General features: G+C 52.9%; 1 protein-coding gene across 1 annotated transcript in view; it reads left to right on the top strand.

Moving 5' to 3' along the window:
• Positions 1 to 16,665, top strand: part of CARD10 (caspase recruitment domain family member 10) — an 18,791-nt gene extending 2,126 nt beyond the window's left edge. The window contains exons 3-23 of the mRNA XM_026862905.1: positions 84 to 208; positions 1,644 to 1,889; positions 2,221 to 2,358; positions 2,688 to 3,013; positions 4,924 to 5,106; positions 5,449 to 5,604; positions 5,713 to 5,838; positions 6,000 to 6,194; positions 6,293 to 6,439; positions 7,205 to 7,320; positions 7,570 to 7,610; positions 8,299 to 8,419; positions 8,913 to 9,093; positions 9,918 to 10,041; positions 10,395 to 10,635; positions 10,916 to 10,985; positions 11,344 to 11,443; positions 11,888 to 12,046; positions 14,181 to 14,302; positions 14,947 to 15,062; positions 15,307 to 16,665. Of these exons, the coding sequence (XP_026718706.1) occupies positions 84 to 208; positions 1,644 to 1,889; positions 2,221 to 2,358; positions 2,688 to 3,013; positions 4,924 to 5,106; positions 5,449 to 5,604; positions 5,713 to 5,838; positions 6,000 to 6,194; positions 6,293 to 6,439; positions 7,205 to 7,320; positions 7,570 to 7,610; positions 8,299 to 8,419; positions 8,913 to 9,093; positions 9,918 to 10,041; positions 10,395 to 10,635; positions 10,916 to 10,985; positions 11,344 to 11,443; positions 11,888 to 12,046; positions 14,181 to 14,302; positions 14,947 to 15,062; positions 15,307 to 15,511 (3,238 nt within the window). The 3' untranslated portion in view covers positions 15,512 to 16,665. The remainder of the gene's footprint in view (positions 1 to 83; positions 209 to 1,643; positions 1,890 to 2,220; positions 2,359 to 2,687; positions 3,014 to 4,923; positions 5,107 to 5,448; positions 5,605 to 5,712; positions 5,839 to 5,999; positions 6,195 to 6,292; positions 6,440 to 7,204; positions 7,321 to 7,569; positions 7,611 to 8,298; positions 8,420 to 8,912; positions 9,094 to 9,917; positions 10,042 to 10,394; positions 10,636 to 10,915; positions 10,986 to 11,343; positions 11,444 to 11,887; positions 12,047 to 14,180; positions 14,303 to 14,946; positions 15,063 to 15,306) is intronic.
• The last annotated feature ends 3,860 nt before the right edge of the window (positions 16,666 to 20,525 follow it).

The raw sequence follows: 20,525 nt of genomic DNA, 5'->3' as shown, positions 1-20,525 counted from the left end.
GTGGCCGGGGTCGTGGGTTTCGCAGGGGCCCCGGGGGTGTGGGGGGGGGCTTGTGTGTTTGCTCCTCTGCTCCTCTTTCCCAGCCGGCTCCTCAGGGTGGGCCTCCGGCTCGCCATTCCCCGAGGAGCGCCATCGGGCTGGCTGAAAGGGGAAACGCTGCCTCCCCCCCGGCCCCGGCCTGGAGGGGTCGCGGTGGACGGGAGGAGGGGTACCGCGAAGCTGGCCGCTGCTTGCACAGCCGGCTTGGGTTTCTTGGAGAAACACTTTGATTTAAAGCGGAGCTCAACACAGCGCAACTTCTGTGACCTGCTGTTGCATCCTTCTTCTGCATACTTATGTCCCTGTGGCAAGCGAGCCTGTCCCAGATGAGAGATCAGTTTCTGCAAGAAATGCAGTTTGTTTTCTTTATTCAACCTAGGACAATCCAGATCTGTACCGGTATTTAAGCTCCTAAGCCCTTTGGTGGTAGAAATCAGACATTTGAGTATCATTTGTGGATTCAACAACTTTCTCTTCTTGTTGCCCTTCATCCAGTAGACCCTGAGCCTCTTATATTTATACCTGGAGGATTAACTTCTGCACAGCTTTCTCAGCCATCCTCCTTGCTGTGCTAGTTGGCTGTCTGAAATGGCATGATATTCTCACCATAAGAAAGAAAAAAAGAAAAAAAAAAGTGGGAGATTTTCTTCCCTCTTCCTTCATACAACATGAACCTCTACACTGCCCCTGGGGATGTTTGTGTGACTGGGCTAGGAAAGCTGGACTTGATACCAGCACCAGAGCAGCAGGTAATGGTGCACACTGGGGAGGAAAACTGTCTTCTAGGTCCCAGAAGCTCATTGCTTTGCCTTGCCAGCTCAAAGGATTTGTGCTGGCCTGTGAAGCAGATTTTACTTCTCAAGCTGGCAAGAGAGGTCCTTGCACATACCCGCTCCATCACAGCTTGTAGGGCTTAATGGAGCACGTTCACCACTGCTCTAAGGGGTTTCAGTCCATTGATCTCAGAGGGTCCCTCTTGCTTTATTTGGTTGACACAGGTATTGCCTAGTTGCTGTGCTCTTCCAGGGCTCCACACAGATGTGTGGAAGATAGAAGATAGGCCTCTCTGATTCTCCTTTGGCTTCAGTACCAAGGTACTGTACCAGTACCAAAATACCTGTAGCCAAGGTGCTCCATGGCATGGTGCCCTTGGGAACTGCAGCTTGGTCACTGATGCTTGAGGCATGCAGGGCAAATGGATCCCCAGGGAACCACTCCTCTTCAACCCCAGTATGAGAGAATGTGTCCCAGACTGTGAAAACTCTTGCTCCTGAGAGTTTCCCATTCTCGGGGATGGGGAAAAAGGGAGGATGTGTGATGGCCAGGGGGATTTAAGATTGCCTCGAATGAAGATGACATCTTCCCTAGACTTCCTACTGTATATGCTCCTAACTTCTTTATGCACCACTGCCTTCTGCCTCCTGCATATCTAAGACCCTGAGTGAACATTCAAGATCCTTCTGGACCAATTTGTATGTAAAATGTCTCCTGATATATCTGAGTCCCATTTATAAGACTACCAAATCTTTTACAGGGTCGTACCTCAGCTTGTTCTCCCATGCCTGCTCATGCCTTTTACCCTGTGCTCCTCCAACATTCCTCAGATCTTCTGGTTCCTTTTATCCTTCCAGCCCTGGAGAATGCCTCTCTCCAAGCCTGCAGCCTCTTGGAGCAGGAGGAGGAAGAGGACACCATTTGGGAAAAGATTGAGAGTGCACGGCACCAGCTGACCCGCTCCCTGAACCCTGCGAAGCTCACCCCATACCTGCGCCAGTGCCGCGTGATAGATGAGCAGGATGAGGAGGAGGTGCTGAATTCATGCCGATTCCCTTGCAAAAGCAACCAGACAGGTGGGAGAAAGCACAGACTTGCACTTAGATGAGCCTGGTTTGTGAGGAACAGCCTGGTGTCTGGTAGTGTGGCTGCTTGGTCCCTCTCACTGCAGTGCAATCCTGGCTTTGTTGTTCTCTGAGAAGCTTTGCAGCCAGACCTCCATCTTGTCCTCTGTGGGCCTCCCCCTGTGGGCCAGTGCTCCCACCCTGTTCCCTACTCCAGCCATTCCCATTCTTGTGGATGGAAGCAGAACTGGTAGAGATGCTATTTCGTATCACGAAGCTGGTCTATGCTGTTTTCTTTCTGGTTTGCAGAGAATTCATCCTAGCTCTTTATCCCTTCTTCCAGGTTACCTGATGGACATCCTCCGGCGCCGTGGGAAGCGAGGCTATGAAGCCTTCCTGGAGTCTTTAGAGTTTTACTACCCAGAGCACTATACTCGGCTAACGGGGAGGGAGCCAGCCCAGCGCTGCTCTATGATCCTGGGTAGGGTCAGGTGCTCCTCTTCCTTTCAGCTGCTGCTTGAATGGGAAGGGCCAGAAATCTGTGCATGGGCATGCATAAAGCACATAAAGTTCATGCTACCAATGTGCAAGGAACCCTGGCAGCTCTGTGCTCTGGATCTGGCAGGGAGGGGGCCCCAATGTATGTGTGTAATGGACTGTGGTGCTATAAGCCTGGGACAAGAAGGGCTGCAAACCCACAGGAGAGCTTGGCATCCCTTGTTTGTGTTGGGTAAATCTGCAGGCTGGTTTTTTTTTGTGGTTAACCCTGTCTCAGCAGCCAGGACCAGAATCTTCTTTGTCTCTCCCCAGATGAGGAGGGCCCTGAGGGACTAACTCAGTTTCTGATGATGGAGGTGAAGAAGGTGAGGGCTCAGCGGAAAGAGCACCTGCTGAAGGAACATCAACTCCAGGTAAAAAACGAGGCATTGGAACAAGAGAAGGCCCGGCTGGAGCAGCAGCTGCAGGAGCTTCTGAAGGTGCAGGAACGTTGCCAGCGGCTGAGAGAGGAGTGGGACACCAACAGCGTGGAGCTGCTGAGACTGAAGGATGAGAACTACATGATGGCCATGCGCTATGCACAGCTCTGTGAGGAGAAGAACATGGCCGTGCTGCGGAGCAGGGACCTGCAGCTGATGGTACAGCCCCAGGGAGTGTGAGGGTTGGTGGTGGGAGGCAATGGGGATCTGACAGCTGAGAGGGATGCACACAGATGTCCTTGTGTGGTGGTCCGTGAGCATGGAGGAACTGATGGCAGGCGGGATATGCGTTGGGGTGCATGCCCCTGCTCTTGAGGGGGAATGTGCCCTGCACAGTGGCCAAGTTGTGGGCACAGTCCAGGAGGCTTACCACTGCCCTGAGGCAGCTGGAGATACATCATCAGCTCCTGCCACAGCTGGAGATACATCACCTAGAAGAGCAAGAAGCAACTGCTCAGAGGAGCTGCCAGGGAAATGCCTTCCCTGGCATCTCTTGGCTTTCTCAGCCTGGCCTTTGGCACCATGAGATCCCTGTATGCTCCTGCACGAGCTCGCTGCCCTGCGCCGCCTGCTCTGCTATTGAGCGCCTGCACTGTGTCTGGGCAGCACAGGCACACAGCAGGCGGCTGATTCTGTCAAGCTGTGTGTTTGTATTTACTTCTTCTCTGGGAAAGGGCTTGCATTTTCCTCTTTCTGGTGAGGATAGTGGCTGTGCAGCCACTCATATGCAGAGCCCTGAGGGTGTGTGTGCTGCCTGGAGCTGCCCAGCTCATAGGAGCGTTTTGGCCTAGAGTCCATACCCCCTGCCACTCCCCACCGCCTCCTCATCTCTCTCATGAGGTTTAGGAGACTCATGCCCTGCATACCTGAAGGAATTTGTGACACTGCACTCCAGCTGCCAAGCTTTCACCTCCAGCAAACACGCACCCATTTCCTGCCTGGGCAAGGACAGCCCTACCTTGAACCTATTAATAACCCAGTTTTCACAGTGCTCTGCTGCCTCCTGGCATTCTCCGTACCAGTCTGAGCCTGGGCCTCTCATGCAGCCCAGCAGTTACCTTTCATTCCTCATTCTGGTCTGCCAGTGCCAGGATCCTCCCCTAATTTTTATCTGGTATTCTTGCCAGTGCCAGCTTCCCTGGGCCTCCTCTGAGCAGGAAGGTGAATTTCTTGTGGGTGGCTGTGGGGTGAAGAAATCTCCCTGGAAGCAGGGTGGCCCACCAGGTCCCAGCCTGTGTTCCCCTCCTGACTCCAGGGTCCAGAAGTGACTGGTCCCGGAAAGTCATTCTAGGCTTTTTGTGCAAATTTGCAGAAGCAATCCCGTTCCCAAGTCCCCCCTTGGTGATTCTGGAAATGCTGCTTAGTGCTCAGTGGCTTTGATAGGTTTCCCTTGCCCTGTTTGCTCTCAAAGCCTTACCTGGCAGTGAAGCTGCTTCTCTGATCAACCTCATCAGTCATTACAGGGCTGTGAGGACCTCCCTTACTCCTAAAAGTAACTGACCTCCCCTGTCTCCAGTGACATGTTGGTGGAGGAGTGCAAGAGCAGGCTAGAGTGTGATGATGCACCTGTGCCACTCTTCAGCCTCTGGTGGCTTAAGCCTCAAATGCTTCCAGGCCAGAGGTGGCCTCCTCTCACTGAATAGTATCTGGTGGATTTTTCTGCTGCAGCTTTGTTTCTCAGCTGTTCTAGGAGCTGGGAAGCCTTTGCAATACTCTGAACTGCTGGCCTTGGCAGCACACCAGAGGTCCGTGGTCCACCCACAGACAGGGCCAGCTGCACTGGGGATGCCCCAGGTAGCAAGAAACTTGTTGCACAGAGAGAGGATCCTGAGACTGAATGCGCTTACACAAGTGCCTCTTCCTCTGCCCTGCAGGGAAAAGCTTTTGTGTGCAGCTGTGCTAACTTTGTCCCAATGGTAGGGGCCAAAATGTGCTTCTCATGTTTGCCCAGCACTTGCTTTGCTTGCCTCCAGACCCTTTTTCTGCCCAGCATCCTCTGCTTCACTCTCCTGCTAAAGCAGAGGTGCAGGGCCGTATGGGTGAGACTGTGTTTCTTCCCTGGGTTGCAGGTGGACAAGCTGAAATGCAAAGTGACCAGCTTAGAGGACGAATGTAGCTTGCTGCGGAAACAGGTGTCTGCGCCACCCCAGCGAGAGGTAGAGGAGCGGGGCCACCCTGATGCTGTGTCCGAGCTGTGGGCTGAGAACCAGCGGCTCACGGCATCACTGCAGGAGCTGCAGGGCATGTTGCAGGTACCTGGCAGGGTAGGGCAGGCCCCAGGTCAGCTCCTTTCCTGGAGCAGCCCCAGTGCTGGTGACATAGGCACTGGAAAGATGGGGGAAATCACTGTCCTGGGCTGGCTGTCCCTTCCTCTGAGCCTATCGCTTAGCTGTAGTGGCTGCCATTGCTTCCAGGTAGTGGAATCCTTGTTTTCAGCTTTGTGATTCTTGGGTGGGCTCACAGGTGTGACTTTGTGCCTTGGACCACACAGCACATTAATGCAGGAGTGACGATGGCAGTCTGCCTGTCACTGCCTTGGTCTGGTGCTCTCTTTGGACCTGTGGTGCAGTGACGGTACCCTCTCACCTCCTTAGACACCTGGTGAGGGCCCAGTGCCAGGCTCTGAGCAGATCCTGCTGGACATCCTGGAGCATGACTGGAAGGAAGCTCAAGATGATCGGCAGGATCTCTGCCAGAAACTCAACTCCCTGCAAAACGAGCTACAGTGGGCTGAAGAGCTGAGGGATAAGGTATATCTTATTCACTGCCCTGTCCCCACACACTGAGCCGGGCTCAGAAGAGAGGGGAGGGAGGGGCTGCTTCCAGGAGGGCTAATGCTTGCTGCTCGCTGTTGCCAGTACCTTCAGGAGGTGGAAGATCTGCAGCTGAAGTACCGGACGCTGCAGAAGGACTGTGATCTCTACAAGCATCGTATGAACACAGTGCTGTTGCAGCTGGAGGAAATCGAAAAAGAACGGGACCAGGTAAATTGCACTCCCTGCTGGCTCTCCACCTCCCAGCAGGACTAGGGCTTTTGTCTCTGCTCTGTGCACCCGCTCCTTCCCCAGTGGATCTCCATCCATGCCAGGGTGGGAGCTGGGGATTAGTCTCTGCCTTTTCTCACTCTCAGCCTGGCTTCTTGCAGGCAATCCAGAGCCGCGATGGGGTGCAGCTACAACACTCCCAGAGCCTTGTTGAGAAGGACCAGTACCGCAAACGCGTGCGGGCCCTGGAGGAGGAGCGGGACGAGCTCCTAAGCAAGCTGAGCCAGGCAGAAGGGCTGAACAGCACACTGGAGGGACAGCTGCAGCGGTGCCAAGGCAGCCGTAGCCTGGGCAAGGTGAGGGTGGCTAGAAAGAAGGGGAAACAAAGAAGGCAGAGAGGTCAGGGCTGATTTCTGGGGGATGCAATGGGATAATGGAGTCTCTTATCTCCCAGATGTGCAGCTCTTCCCACTCTCTCTGCTCCAACCTCAGTAGCACCTGGAGCCTTGTAGACAACCCTACCAGCTTTACAACTGGACTTGTGGATGCTCTAGGGGTTTCTGTTATCCCGTTCCCTGGGGATTCAGCGATTCAGAGCATGGTGAGCACTTTCCCATGAGAGGCTGACCCTCAGCTGAGGGCAGTGGGGACCCCACACTTCTCAAAAAGGGCACAGAGGCATTGCAGCAGGTTCACTGTGGGGCTGTGACTTGGTGAAAGACTGGGCACGGGGTGGTGTGTAAGGTGGGAGCAGATCCCAGGCACAAAACTTTAGTCTCTGTCTCTGACAAACCAGCCAATGCTGCATCAAACTGTGTAGCACTCAGCTGGGTGGGAAAGAGGGGGAAGTGAAACTCTTTTTGTTCCATATGACACCCTAGAAATGAATGGCCTCACAACATCCTCCCCAAAAAGCTGTTTAATCTACACATGCTGGGAAAGAAATCCTAGATATTTTGAATCATGTAGGAGCATCATATTGTTTTTAAGGGAGTCAGGTTCTTTCTTTTGACTCTTTGAACTTACATCCTAGAGCACCTTAAAATGGCCAGTCCCACAGATTACTCAAAGCTCTCTGTTTGCGGTGGCTAAAAGTGAGATATAAGGACAAGGCTGGATATTTCCTTCATCTGTTGCTACTCCCACAGCTTGTACATTGCAGAAAGATGGGGATGCAGTGTCATGCATCTCCATCTGTGCTCTTTTCTTGTGAAAACAAGGTGCCCCTGGGTGTTTGGAGGGATGTGGATGGTCCCTAAGGAGGCACATGGTACCCAAAGAGCTGTTTTCAACCTGGTGTGAAAGGAAGGGAGAGGTGGTGCTGGGTGTTGGTGATAGCAGGCATCTCTCTTTCACTCTGCCCAAGGAGGTGACTCCTGACAATGAGAAGGATATCAACCGTCTTTCCACCTTCCCCTTCCCGCCTTGCATCGGCTCCATCCTCCGTCGGCAGCGGGAAGATAGATGCATGCCCTACAAAAGGTGATTGCCAGAGGCTGCTTGAGTCTGTGTCTCCTCTGTAGGGCTTGTTGGGTCAGGAAGAACAAGCTGGCAGGGGAGGAGGGAACCTGGAGTGGGGACTGAGAGGGGGAAGGCTGGCTGGAAGGTGTGTGCTGGCTGGGGGGTGCTTCTGGGGAGTGTTCCCACTGAAGGGATGAGGTTGATGAGAAGGGAATACAAACAGGCGTTGGAAAAGCTGCTGCCTTACAGCTCCTCTTTGTGTCTTTGTAGCTTGTCCTGTGGCTCCTTTAGCAGCATTGAAGATGCAACAGGTACCAGGGTGGGGGCTTTCTCCAAAGGGCCTAGCTCAAAAGAAGTGGTGGCTGTGGGGAGAAGGGTTGGATGACTGACCCTCCCTCATGCACCTCACTGCAAGGTCTCTGCACCCACAGCAGGGTGCTGTGAACCCACATGTCCCCCTGTGCCTTGCCAGGTACAGCAGCTGGAGAAGTTGGCTTTTCCTCTGCAGAGCAGGTAGCTATTCACTGCAGCTCTGTTTAATTCCTGGAGCTGAGTTGATAGAGAAATTGATGTGGATTTAGGGGAGTAGGTAACAGAAGAGAAAAATACCTTTGCCCTGGGGTGTTATTGGATATTCCCTTCATCTGCTACTACCCGAGTGATGTTTAAATCTGCTGGAGTGGAGCTCTTGGTGCTGGCAGGTTCTGTGGTGGGTGTTGGTGGCTGATCTCTGGGCACATCCAGGTGGTTCTGGCTGCTGCTGCCTTCTGACTGAAATGCTGATGAAGGGAGCAAAGATTTGCTCGTTCTCAGAAGACATGGGAAACCCTTTCTAGGAGGGTGACTGTTCAAAGCCTCCTTGCAGCCTCAATTTCCTAGTGAGATACTAGAAAATGCCCAGGAGGGGGAGACAGACCCTTGCCACCCTGAGAACATGATCTCCCTGCACGGCTCGGAGAGGTGATGTGCCCTCTCTCTCCCTCTTGCTCTCTTTCCTAGGCAGTGGTTTTGCTAGCGCCTCGCTTGGGGCCTTCTCCTCTTCTTCCAGCAGCACCTACACCAGGGTGAAGTCGGAGATCTGCTTATCCATGCTTCCCAGCCGTGAGGAGGTCACCCGGAGGTAACTGCTGCTCTCTGAGCTAGGCACTCTGAGGCAGCTGCTTGGGGGGAGATTTTGTGGTGCTGGGGAACCATGCTTGGGAGACCCTTCCTTTCTGCCTCCCCGCCTTGCGGGCTCTTTCTCGCTAGTGGTAGAGGAAAGAAATGAAGATCCTATAGTCCTTGCTTCCTAGCAGGACTCCAGGTTTTTGTGCTGTCCCATTTGTTAAGACAGGGGTGGGGATGTTCCCTGGGGCTAGACACACATTTATCTAGGTAGGGACAGGACTGTGGGAGCCCAGCTTGGCTTTGGTGTTGGGGCTGGTGGGATGGAAGGGGCTGTGGGGATTTGTAAGCTCTATGTATATGTCCTGATGATGGTGGTGAATCATGAGCTCTGTACTGCAGTGCTCAGTATAATGAACACCCTGTAGCTGGATACAAGGCGTGGGGGCATTGGTTCTTAGAAAAGGCAGCAAATTTCAGTTGCTGGATTTGGCATTTCTCCTTGCCAGGTCACTGGTGGTACAGCTTACTAGCATGGCTCACCCCAGCAACCCCTCACCCCAGGAGAAGAGACTTGGAGCAGACATCTCCATCCTTGGAGGGAACAGGACAGGGATTTACGTCCAGTGGGTCAAGCCAGGCTCACGAGTCGAGGATGTGGGACTCAAAGAGGGTTGTCGGCTCATTGAGGTGAGTCTGGGAATGGGCTCGCTTTGTAGGTTTGTAGGGCACCTGGGATGATGTAGGGAGTGTGGAGTGATGTCCAGTGCAAGCTGACCTCTAGCTTGAAGTCCACTTCCATTTCTCTTGTTTCCCAGGACTGTTTGATGCCTAGAGTTTTATGCAGCACAAACATCCGTCCATGTCTCATGGCACTTGCGTCTACCTATGCATGTGAAAATGCTGAGACCTTCTGAAACACTTCCTTCAGCTGTGGGAGGGGAGAAACAAAAAGGAGTAACACAATTAAGATGGCAGTATGGCTATATGTCCCTGGAGTTGTCTGTCACCTTGTAGTATTTCAGAGCAGTTTGCATCCTGCATCCTGCACATGCCCATTGCAAAGCAATCAATTCTAGACCAAGATTTCTCAGGCCTTCATGACCCTCCTGAGCTGTAGAGAATAATTGCTCTGAAGAAAGCTCCTAGAGGGAGGGAAGGACATTTGTTTTGGCAAGAATGACACCACTTGAAATAGAGCTACACTACTCGAATTAAAATCCCACCTGTAACTGAAAATAAACCAGCCCTCCCGGCCCCACTCTCACACACATTCATGCTCACACATTTGCTTTCAGAGCAGCCCTGCATCTGGACTGGGTGGTGGCTGGCAGCAGGTATTTCAGGGGCAGAGGAAGAAACCAGAGGCAGACTGAGAATGCCTTGTCCTTGGGTAGAGCTTTCCCTGGACCTGCCTTGCTCTGTAACATCTCTTGTGTAACCCTGATGGGTGAGAGAGCTGGGGGGAAGTCTGCTTCCAGCCCTTGGGTCTAACAGAATCGAGTCCTTGCTAGCTGAGGGTGCCGTCACTGAAGGAAGAGGTGCTTTCCCTGGAGAACTGCACGAAGGAGGTCGCCTACCTCAGCCTGTTGCATTGGGATGAGCCCTCTAATCTCATCTTTCATCAGGACCTGGAAGGTAAGGCCCTGGCAGCTGAGTTTCCTTTGAGCCTGAGCTCTCTGCCTCCCTTTCCAGACCCTCCACTCAGCCCTGGAGGTAAATCTTAGTTATTCTCTCTCCTCTCCTGTTTGGTCCTAGGCCACCATGTCTGACACTGGGGTTGGCCATAGGTCCCGTAACTTTCCCTGTCTGGTGTGACTTGTGCATCCTCTGAGTTACAGGATGGAGGTACAGACCTTCTGTCTGTTTGCCTCCTCTGCACCCCTGACCCCAATCCGTAGCATCACAGCTGTGCTAGGGACCTGGCTACCTTATTGGTGATGGTTGTCTCCTGTGTCCTTGCCTGTGGTGACCCATATCTTCTGCTCCAGGATACCAGCCTTTACGGGAAGCTCTGGAAGAAGGGAAGAAGTTTTCTGGAGACTCGTTCTACGTACGCACCAACCTGACCCTCCTGGAGCCATCAGACTCATATGCACTGTGTGTCAAGTGTCGGGAGATCCTTCATGTCACAGACACCATGCACAAAGGGCGGCTGGAGTGGTACTGCTCCCGTGTCGATCCCTTGACCATGCGGGACCTGGACAAGGGGACAGTGCCCAACTACAGCAGGTAGCCAGGATGCAGGGGGTACCCCATTTATCTGTGGTGAGCATTGCCTAGGAATCCTGAGGAGTGCAGACTGGCCTCTCAATAGTGTGGGCTGCCCAAACCTTGTATAGGGGACCAGTGTGGTAGTGTTTGTGTGCCCTTGAGAGACTGGGAGGTTGAGTGAGGGCTTTGATATGCCTGTGCTTCAGCAGATCTGTGGGGTTTGCTGAAGGGGATCACAGCAGGCTATGGTCCTTGGAGGCTGCAGAGTTGCTTGAGTGGAAGCTCTTTGTCATTTTAGGGCTCACCAGCTTTTGAAGATCCAGGAGAAGGGTCAGATGCCTGGGCAGCAGAAGGGCCACAGAAATAATGTAAGCCAAAGAAGCCATCAATGAGAGGTCTGTGTGTGTGTGCCTATGGCCACCCCACTATCTTGACATGCAGTCTGCCTCACTCTGTTGGTAAACCAGCTCATATAGAGGTGTCAGCTGGGCTAGCAAGCAGAGCAGGGGTTTATAGCCCAGGCAGTGTTACTGCTCTGTGGTTGCTTTCCTACCCCCTCCCCACTTCCCAGACTGAGTCTGATGGGCCCATGGACCCAGTCCCATGCTTTTTGTATGTGTGCTCCATCCCCTTTGCCAGTGAGTGTTTGTAGCTCTGTGTGTGAGAGAGAGGGGGGGGGGGAAATGGTCTGTGCTCTCAGCCTTACTGACATTACTTTCTCCTCAGCTAAAGAAACGGGCCTTGGACCAACTGCGCCTGGTGAAATCCAAACCGCAGAGGAGCCCACAACAGTCCCCTCAGCAGCTGTGGCTGGACCCTTGCTCAGGTGAGCTGTTACCCCTGTGCCAGCCCCATCACCTTTGGAGACCCAGTCGTTCCCTGTGGGCACTGAAGGGTCATTGTCATCTGGGATGCCTCAGTCTCTCAGCCCAAGATCCCTCTTATAACTCTGCTAACAGGATTTTGGGAAGCCTTGCATATTTAAAGCCCCTGCTTCTTTTCCCTAGTTTTCTGGGGCTTTCCATTGCTTCTGTGGTTCTCCACTTTTTATGGAAATGGGCAAGGGGGGCTACAGCCAGGGTGTTCGCCCATGAGTGAGTGTTATAACTGGGGTTAGGATCAATCCTGGGACATAGGATGGTTGGTAGGTGCCTCCATGAGTCAGGATGAGATGATGGTACAGGAAGAATGCTATGGTCTGTGGGCCGGTGATAGGCTGATCTCCCATGTTCTCATCTTTGGCTTTCTCTTCTTCATTCCTGTCTTCCAGACTTGGACATGAACCTGAAGCCTTACAGCCTGGTGCGTCCTGTGGTGGTCAGAACACCCCGTCCTGTGGTGCTGTCACCTAACTGCATTGCACCGCGGCTCATCAGGAACCTTCTGGACTTGCCCACTTCTCGCCTGGACTTTCATGTGTGCCCAGCAGGTAGGCAGCGATGAGTGGTTGAGATATCCAGGGCTGTTTTAGGAGCCTGGGGCTGAGTGAGGTGAAGTACACAAGTCTACTTCTGAGGGCTGCTTTCCCATTTTACTTTCTGCCACTTCTTATCCATACAGTGGGAAGCTAAGATATTGCTCAAAGAGGTCTCTTCTGTGGAGGTCTTGGTCAGCCCAGGGAAGATGGTGCTTTTAGTCTTTGAAGTATGTGATGTGGTTTCATGGGACTCTTGGAAAGGGCATGAGGTGTCTCTTCAGTGGCTAAGTGTGGGGGTCTCTCAGTCTTCCCAGACAATACTTGTTGACAGGTCACCTCTTTGGGCTGAGTGCAAAATGTTCCCTCTTGTCTTTAACTATGTCCTATCCCTTTGGCCCACAGGGAAGCCAACCTTCCCTTCTGGTCTCCTGGGGCATGGGGATCCTCTCTCTTTCCTTGAGTGGGTTGTGGTGGCATTGACTTATTTCTCTGTGTGACTGTTGCCAGAGATGAAGCCCCTGGCTGAGGTGGGACCTGGAGGTTGACTTCATACCAGGTCTTCTTCCACAGGAATGAGAGGATTCAGCCTTAGTGCTATTGTCCCCTTCCTTCTGCCAGCAGTGTGAGGCTGACACACTGGTGGAGAGGCTGCTGGGGAAAGGACTTTTCTCCCATAGGGAATTTTCACAGAGGACAACTCCTTCTTTCCTCCTTCCTCCTTCCTTCTCCATTTCTCTCCTTTCCCCATGTTTAGTGTTTACCCTTTGCCAACTGCAGGACTGAAAAATGAGCCAGTATATTTTTATGGAGGGTGGTGATGGAGGTAGTGAAAAATCTCTGGTTTGCTGAAGAAGAATGGCTCTGCAAGTTTTGACTGCCGGTCTTCTCATCTGAGTGACTTGGCCATATATCCTGTCGTACTGAGCCCTCTGCAGGGTCCCCCTCACATTGCATAGAGACATGCTTTGAAGCCATTAGCATGACTGGGAACTTACACCGAGGGCAAAATCAAAGTGCTCCCCTGTCAGTTTTGCCTCTTGCGAGGGAAGTAAGGTGATCTGGGAGCCCTGAGCCATTTCTCTTTTCTTCACTGCCTGTATTTTCCTTTGGAAAACTCCCCAGCCAGTGCAAAGTTAGCATAAGAAGGCTGATCTTCCACAGGAGCCTGCTGCTTCCAAAGGAGACAGATGGCTTTGCAGGATCCAGTTCTACATGGAAAGTACCTGCCACCAGACAGAGGCAGCAGAGGATGCCCAGCCAGCCTGGGATTTAGGAGAGCTGAAATATGCTCTGGACCCAGTTCCGAACATGCCTTCTCCTAAAGACATAATTTCTGTCTTAGGAGTGCAAAGCTCCTAAAACCCTTGTTAGGTTCTCTGTTCATGTTTCAGTGGCAGTGTGGTAGCTGTCTAGGGCAGCATGGTCAGCACCTGCTTCAGCCATGCTGGCCTGCAGAGCCTGTGGCTCCCAAGTGAGGTCTCTGTGTGTGTGCATTCTGTCATCTGTCGGGAGTTACTGGGGACACGTGATGTCTCTGCCCACAGTTCTTTGTCTCAACATCACCTCTCTGCTGCTGTGCTGCCTGGCATTGGCTCAGCTGCTGGGTGTTGTCCTCCCACCTCCGAGCAGGGGGAGATGGCTCAGGCTGCCACCAACAAAAGGAGGTTCAACTTGTCCCTATCTTCTTCCCACTCTCCTACACCAAGATGCATACTCCTTTTGCTTCCTCAGCCCTACCACTCACTGGAGCCATCCATGAGCCCATGCAGCTCACAGACCCCCAGAAAACCTACCTGGCAAAATAAAGGGATTATTTTTCTGACATACTCTGTTAGGAAAGGGGTGGTGTAGTGTGGCAGTGTGGGATAATGTCTATGAGATGGCTTAGGCTGCTGCCATACTACAACACAAGTGCTGCTCTTGCCCTGGAAGGTGTCTTCAGCTGTGATATCTTGCTTGTTCTGTATGCAAAAAGCTGCAGGAGATCCATGCCAATGTGTAATTAGACTCACTTTCCAGAATCCATAAACACGGAACTTGATGAGCATAAGCACAGCAGCAAATGTATGGTATCTGCGGTAGAAAGTACATGCCAGAGGGAGAAGGAGCTGATGTCTCCCTTTTCATATATCCTCTTGGTTCACAGAGAAGCTGGCAGAAGGGGATCCCAGTGCACCCCATGCTCAGGAGTACCCTGTGTCTAGAACTGTCCCCCAGGACGAGAGGGAGAGTGGGCGAATCCGCATGATCCGGGAGGCAATGGAGAAGGTGCTGAGCAGTTTGGTGTGGGGAGGGAGGGCCAGGATGGAGCACCCTGTTCAGATTGGAGTACAGGAGGGGACAGCTGAGTGGGTAAAGAGGGAGGGTGGTGTGGTGATAGAGAAGGAGCTGCTTGCTTGGGGTCTGTGTAATCTGGAGAGTGTTTTAGGTCCAGGTGCTGTGGGGTTGTGGAGCAGCAGATAGGGACTTTTCCCTGAGTGTCTGTTGAGCTCAGGGGAAAGAAATGGCAACTGGGGATTTGTGGGGGAGGCAGTGGGAAATGCCATACGCAGAAGTGACCTCCCTGCTCTCACATTCCTCATCTTCGCCAAAGTGGCAACAGCTGTGCTCAAGGCAAACAGAGAAATGTGGGGCTGTGGGTGACAGCGACAAAGGGGATGTGAAGACGGGCTGTGGCTGAGCAAGGGTTCTGGTGGGCTCTTGGGTTGGTTCGGCATTGATGGAGTGGGTGACCCTGCTCTTTAATTCTCCTCTTCCCTCTTGCCACTGTCTGTAAATCCTGCATTTAATGGAATTACTATTGGAAAAGCAATGATATTTCACAGTATGGGGTTTGATTTAATATAACTGTCATGGGCTGGGGTTATTTTTTCTCCATTTAAATCAGTAAATCTATTCAATTTCCCTTCCAGAATAAACACTGTCTGCTAGAGCTGGGAGTTCACAGTGTGAGGGAGCTAATTAAAAATGAAATATACCCCATCGTTATACATGTCGAGGTCACTGAGAAGAATGTTAGAGGACTCAGGTAAGAAAAGACAGTGGCGTGGATGAAGGGTATTGCAGGAGGAGAGAGAAGCCCTTTTCTCTGTTCAGAGGGAGAGATGAGGATCGGCGTGAGAGCACTTGCTATGTGTGTGTTGGGGTTGGCTGCTGTGAGGGGAAAAAGGGCAGGAAAATCCGCTTTTTGTACATGTGATGGAATTCCTGTGTGTTTTTGCCACCCCATCTCTTTATGCCAAGGGTAACGCTCATTGCTGTGTTTTTCCCAGGAGCTTGCTGGGAAAGGCGGGCCAGCGGTACTCGGAGGTGCTAAAGGTATGTCGTGATGCAGAGCAGGCTCTGCACACTCTACCATGCTCCTGGGCCTGCGTGGAGCCCCACTCCTGGAGCCACACTGAGGAGCTGCCCAAGGTAGTTCGGGGATACATCTTCCAGGAGCAAACCCGCCCACTGTGGATCGAGGAGGGTGACTGAGCTCAGGATAGCAGAGTGATCTCTGCCAGCTACTGTCCCCAAGAGATGTTCTCAGAGGTCACTGTCTCCCCAAGCTCCTCCAGGTAGCGTGTCCTTCCTCCCTGAGGGAATGCCAGCAGCAAAGGCCTGCAAGAGTAGCCTTTCTGGTCCCCTTGAGGCCACCAAGAGCCAGGGAGTAACACGTGTTGCCTCCCCCATCTGAGCTTTCTGTATTTTATTGGAGAGACATCTTCCACCACCATGGTGGAAACCACCCTTGCGGGCTTTTCCCCATCACCTTGGGCTGTCCTTTGTCTCTGGTGTGTGGTCAGAGTGCCAGGTGGGGAATGTAGGAGAACTGTGTGGCATCAGACTGTGTAGGAGAATATTTCACACACATTTGAAGCTCTTCTCCCACTCCCCTCCCCTGTAGCACTGTGTGCTCCGGGTCCCCTCTTCCCCTGTCTACCTCACCTCCAGCCCTACGCTGCAGGGAGCATGGCTTGTGTGCCAGTGCTCCACCACAGTTAGAGTGACACTAAGCTTGTAACAAACCCTCATTTTATAGGAGCTGTACTCTTTATTGCCTGTAAATTCTTAATGGAGCCTTTTATTGGCAAACCATGTATAAAGGAGAATTAAATACCACTCATAATGGGAATGGGTGTCAAGACTATGGACTTGTGTTACTGGGAAGATTTGACTGGTGCACAATGGGGTATTTTTCTCCTCCTTTAGCTGAGGCCCAGCTGCCCAGCCCTCCAGGGGGAGGAGGAAGCACTGCTTTTGCTGTTGTAGGGCAGCAAGAAGTGTGGGGAGAGGACAGGGTGAGTGTGCCACAGACCAAGCCCCCTCACATTTCTACTTGCCCCCTGTTTTTCAGTCCCTTGCCTCTCCCCAGTGCTGATGTTGGCAAGGTTGCTCTAGAAAAGCCAGGGAAAAGCTCACTTGATGCATCTGGCTGAGGTCCCTAGAGCTTTGCGTCTTTCCGTGCCCTGGTTATCGTGAAGTGACAAGCCAGCTACCTCATCCTCCTGGGGGCAACAGTGAGACTGAGTCCAGCGACACTGCCAGGAGAGTGGGGGCAGTGTCCCTCTAATGGGGGCTGTTCTCACCCTGACACGTGGCCAAGTGTGGGTTCAGACTCTGGCAGAGGGAAGGTGGAGGATTTGGATAGAGGCAGCTGTGCTCGTCCAGCCTAGCATGGTCCTGACACCTAACCAGTCTCTACGAGTCCTGCTTTGGGAAAGGGGTGCTAAGATACCCACGCCAGGGAGATGTGGTGGTTGTGGTGGTAGATGCATCTTTCCTGGGGCATGCAACAGGAAAACAGGAGTCTGTGACAGGGGAGCATGAGGCCAGGCACAGGGCTGAGCCCAGTGATCCTGAGGTCAGTGGGGGAGAAGATGGGCAACCAGCACCACAGTCAAGTCCTCTATATGTCCTCACCCCTGTGATTAGGGCACTGCTAGTGTCATGCACTTTTGAAGCTCTGAGCAAAGATGAACTTCATGGGTCCCCTGTGAGGTGTTATTTCAGGCTCTAAACCAGTTGCCTATGTCTTTCATGAGGACGAGAGTGAAGGAAGCAGGAAAGAAAATGAAAAGATTTTAACCTGCAGTCACTAAAATGTAGAGCAAAGTCCCAGCTCTGCCCTGGAGAAATGCAGCTCTCCTCCCAGGGAAGGTGTAACACATGGCTCCAGATGAAAGCTCCCAAATGATATCTACTCCAGGGGATGCAGCCTGAGCATCCAGGCACAGTCAGCCCCCTGGGAGGGTGCTTGCCCTGCAGGCAAACAAAGTGGGACTCTTGTTGAGCTGATGAAAAGACAAGTCCCAAAGCAAGTTCTCATCCACCCTGGCATGGATTTGGAGATTAGAGTTTGCATCTTTGCAGGGGAAAAAGTAGTGCTTGAATACTCAGGGAAAACACTCTGTGTGAGGCACTCTGATTCAGGGCTTGACAACTCCTCCTGCCCCTGCTGGCACTGGGAACCATCTCCAGCCCTATGGTCTAGGCTGAGGGTGGTTAGGAGCAAGCCCCCCTCATTTTGGGTGGTCAGGCTTTGCTCCTAATTTAGTGCTTGTTAGGCCCCCCAAATAAACAGATGTCCCCCAGCACTTCCCTGGGTCATCAAGTGTTACCAGCTGGAGGGAAAGGAAGGCAAAAGAAGGTTGCTGGGAGGCAGGTTGGCACTGTCCATCTCTCCAAGCAGCAGGCAGCACTGCCTCACCTGCTCCCAGGCCCTCTTTATCTGCCTGTGTGCACTGAGGCTTTCAAAATCCAGCTTCAACTTGTTCTGGACACGGGTGAGAAGTGGGGCAGAGGTCTCCAAGGCAAACATAAATGACTTCCCTGCTGCCCTGCATACCACAGCCCACCTTCTTTGTACCTCTGAGGGGGTGGCTGCCTGCTCAGAGGAATGAGTCATAGGTTAGGTAACCCAGCAGAATGCAATTAGCAGCCCTGGGCACCAATTATCAGCTGTTAACAGCCTTGTGCAAGCCCTTGTTACAAGTCACCAAGAGCAAGATTACTCCCTCCAGGGACAGGATCGACAAGGCAGCTTGTGTGTTACTCTGGGAAGTCACCAGCCCTTTCCATGCTGACCCCCTGCCCCAGCAGAGTGTCAGCAGTATGGGGTCTCTGTCCCATGCAACCCCCACAGAGATGGGTTAGCTAGACCCATCCCAGGGCAGGATTGGGCACCGAATGCCCCCCCATCCCTGGCACCCCAGAAGAAAGAGGTGTCTTACAGCACAAGAAGCAGGCTGTGCTCACTTCTAGCATCAAGTATGTTCTGTTTTGTACATGGTTGGGTCTGACCTGTTCTACTTCCTGGCACCATACTTTGTACAAGGTGGCTTTGAGTCGTATGTCTTTTGGGGACATCACTAAGGATCCTCTGCTTGTGTCCCCCTTTCTGTCCCAGATGATCTCCTAGTCCAGGGCTGGGAGGTGCTGCAGGATGCCTGAGAGTCATGGAAGCTGCCTTTACAGCTGCCTGGGGTGGCTGGCATGTGGCTGAAGCACTCGGAGAGGTTCATTTCTGGTTCAGGAGCAGTGGCTAGCCATAGGAGCAATCCCAGCATTTAGCACAGAGGCAGTGGGTCAGTCACACCAGCTTCACAAGCCTGCAATAATGTAAGCCCTCAAGGTCAATGACTCCACCCCCCTGCCCCAAATCAGTGTAAGAAAACATTGTTACTCAAAGCGATCTAAAAATAAAACCTGCAGGAACTCTCGAAGGGGATATGGGAGATGCTCTGCAGATGTTCTTGCTTCAGGGAAAGGCTAGAAGTCTTGGAGACTTGGAGAAATACATGGGAGGAGGGGGAGAAGTGGATTCAGTGGTTTCTTCCTTATAACGGAAAAAAGTTGTAGCCAGGGACAGGGCGGGGGTGAAAGTGTATGTGTACAAGGCCTGAGGAAACCAAGCACCCAGGGTTTTAGCCCTGCAGGGAGATATTCCCTGTGTGTCTGGAAAGTGTCTGTGTCTGGACACATGGAAGGATCCTGATCCTTGCTCTGACCCTCTTTTCTAAGGTCCCTCCATCTGACATATGCACAGGGGGGCCCTGTGCCACATGGAGCCATGTTCGCCCCCACATTTCCCCCGGGTCTCCATCTTATTACATTTTTTTTTTGGTATGCTGAGATTGAATGCCCACAGCTTGCAGCTCCCTGAGGAGGTGCTCTGATTTTGGCAGTTTATGTAGAGCACTGCCATCCTGCTGTCCCCATGCTCGCTGCACAGGGAGGCTGGGGTGGGGGTGCAGGTATCACCCCCCTCCTGGGCTGGTTGCCTCTGTGTACCCCCCAGCTGCTCTGTAAAGTGGTAGCATGAAGGGGACCTTCATCGTCATCTACCCCATATCCAGCTGAACCCACAACAGCATGGACCAGTTTGTGGTGCTAAACCCAGATTTCCTATCTGTGGCGGTCTTTGTCCTGAGAGGGGCTCTCATGCCTTTAGAGAGGCTCTGATTTCCCTGTTCCTGGGGAAAGCCTTCTCCGTGCTGGACTTGACCATATGCTCAGCATGTTCTGTGTCATGGCCCCAGACTGCCCCCCTGGCCTCATCAGCCTTGCTGGCAGCTGGAGGGCTGTGTGACACAGGCCATGCCCAAAGGTGGGTGGTGGTGGAGGGGAAGGAGCTGGAGGTGTCATTTTACTGCTGTGCCTGTAGGACATTGTTTTGGATAGCACAGGAGCCACAAGGGACAAGATGCTGAGCTCAGCCCTGCTGCAGAGGTCATGGACCTGGGTGAGGTATAAACTCAGTGGTGATGCTGAGCCACAGACATGGAAAGGAAGGTGACAGGCCCTTCCTCACACTCTCTGGTGTTGGTGTACCTGTTCCTGTGAGTGTCACTGGCTCTGCAGCTACCTGGGGAATAGATTGTCATTGGGCATCCCCAGTGGGGATGCAAGATGGAGGGTGAGGGGTGCATGGCTGGAGGCAGAGGAAAAGGGACGTTCAAGAGTAGAGAGGGTCTGGGTCATGGTTCGGAGAGATGGGTGTCAGAAATGGGCATCAGACCCTAGTTTGAGACTCTGGGGCATATGCAGGGTACAGCAGGGGACACACAGTCCTGCTTTGGGGAGGCAGGGTGGGGTTAAAGGACAGGGGCAGCAATGCAGAGCACTGCCCACAGGAAAGGTCTGGGGCAATTCCTGGAGAAACATCGTTCTTCCCAAGAACAATATAGGACCCTGCACCGTAACTTCACCATAGCCCATATCCATGCCAGCTTCTCCTCCCACAAGAGTGCAGGGCTGAGAAGGGCTGCAGAGATCAGGCTGGACTCTCACAGAGGAGCGGGGTAAACCATCCAGCAACAGGTTTGTTCTCCCAGATCAGCTGTTTGATCACCTTGGAGGTGTCCTGGCCTGGTGATGCCCTGGAGAGGCAAGCCCAGTGTCAGAGCCAGGGCCGCCTCCTCTCCATCCTCCACCGTCCTTCCTCCCCCGGGGCTGGCGCCCCAACCCATGCCCGGAGGAGGGGCTGGGGCCGGGGCTAGGTCTGGCA

Source organism: Athene cunicularia (assembly GCF_003259725.1).
Source record: "Athene cunicularia isolate RWA chromosome 1 unlocalized genomic scaffold, athCun1 chr1_part2, whole genome shotgun sequence".
NCBI lineage: Eukaryota > Metazoa > Chordata > Aves > Strigiformes > Strigidae > Athene > Athene cunicularia.
Note: the sequence above shows the minus strand (reverse complement) of the source record. Positions and strands in the feature narration are given on the sequence as shown.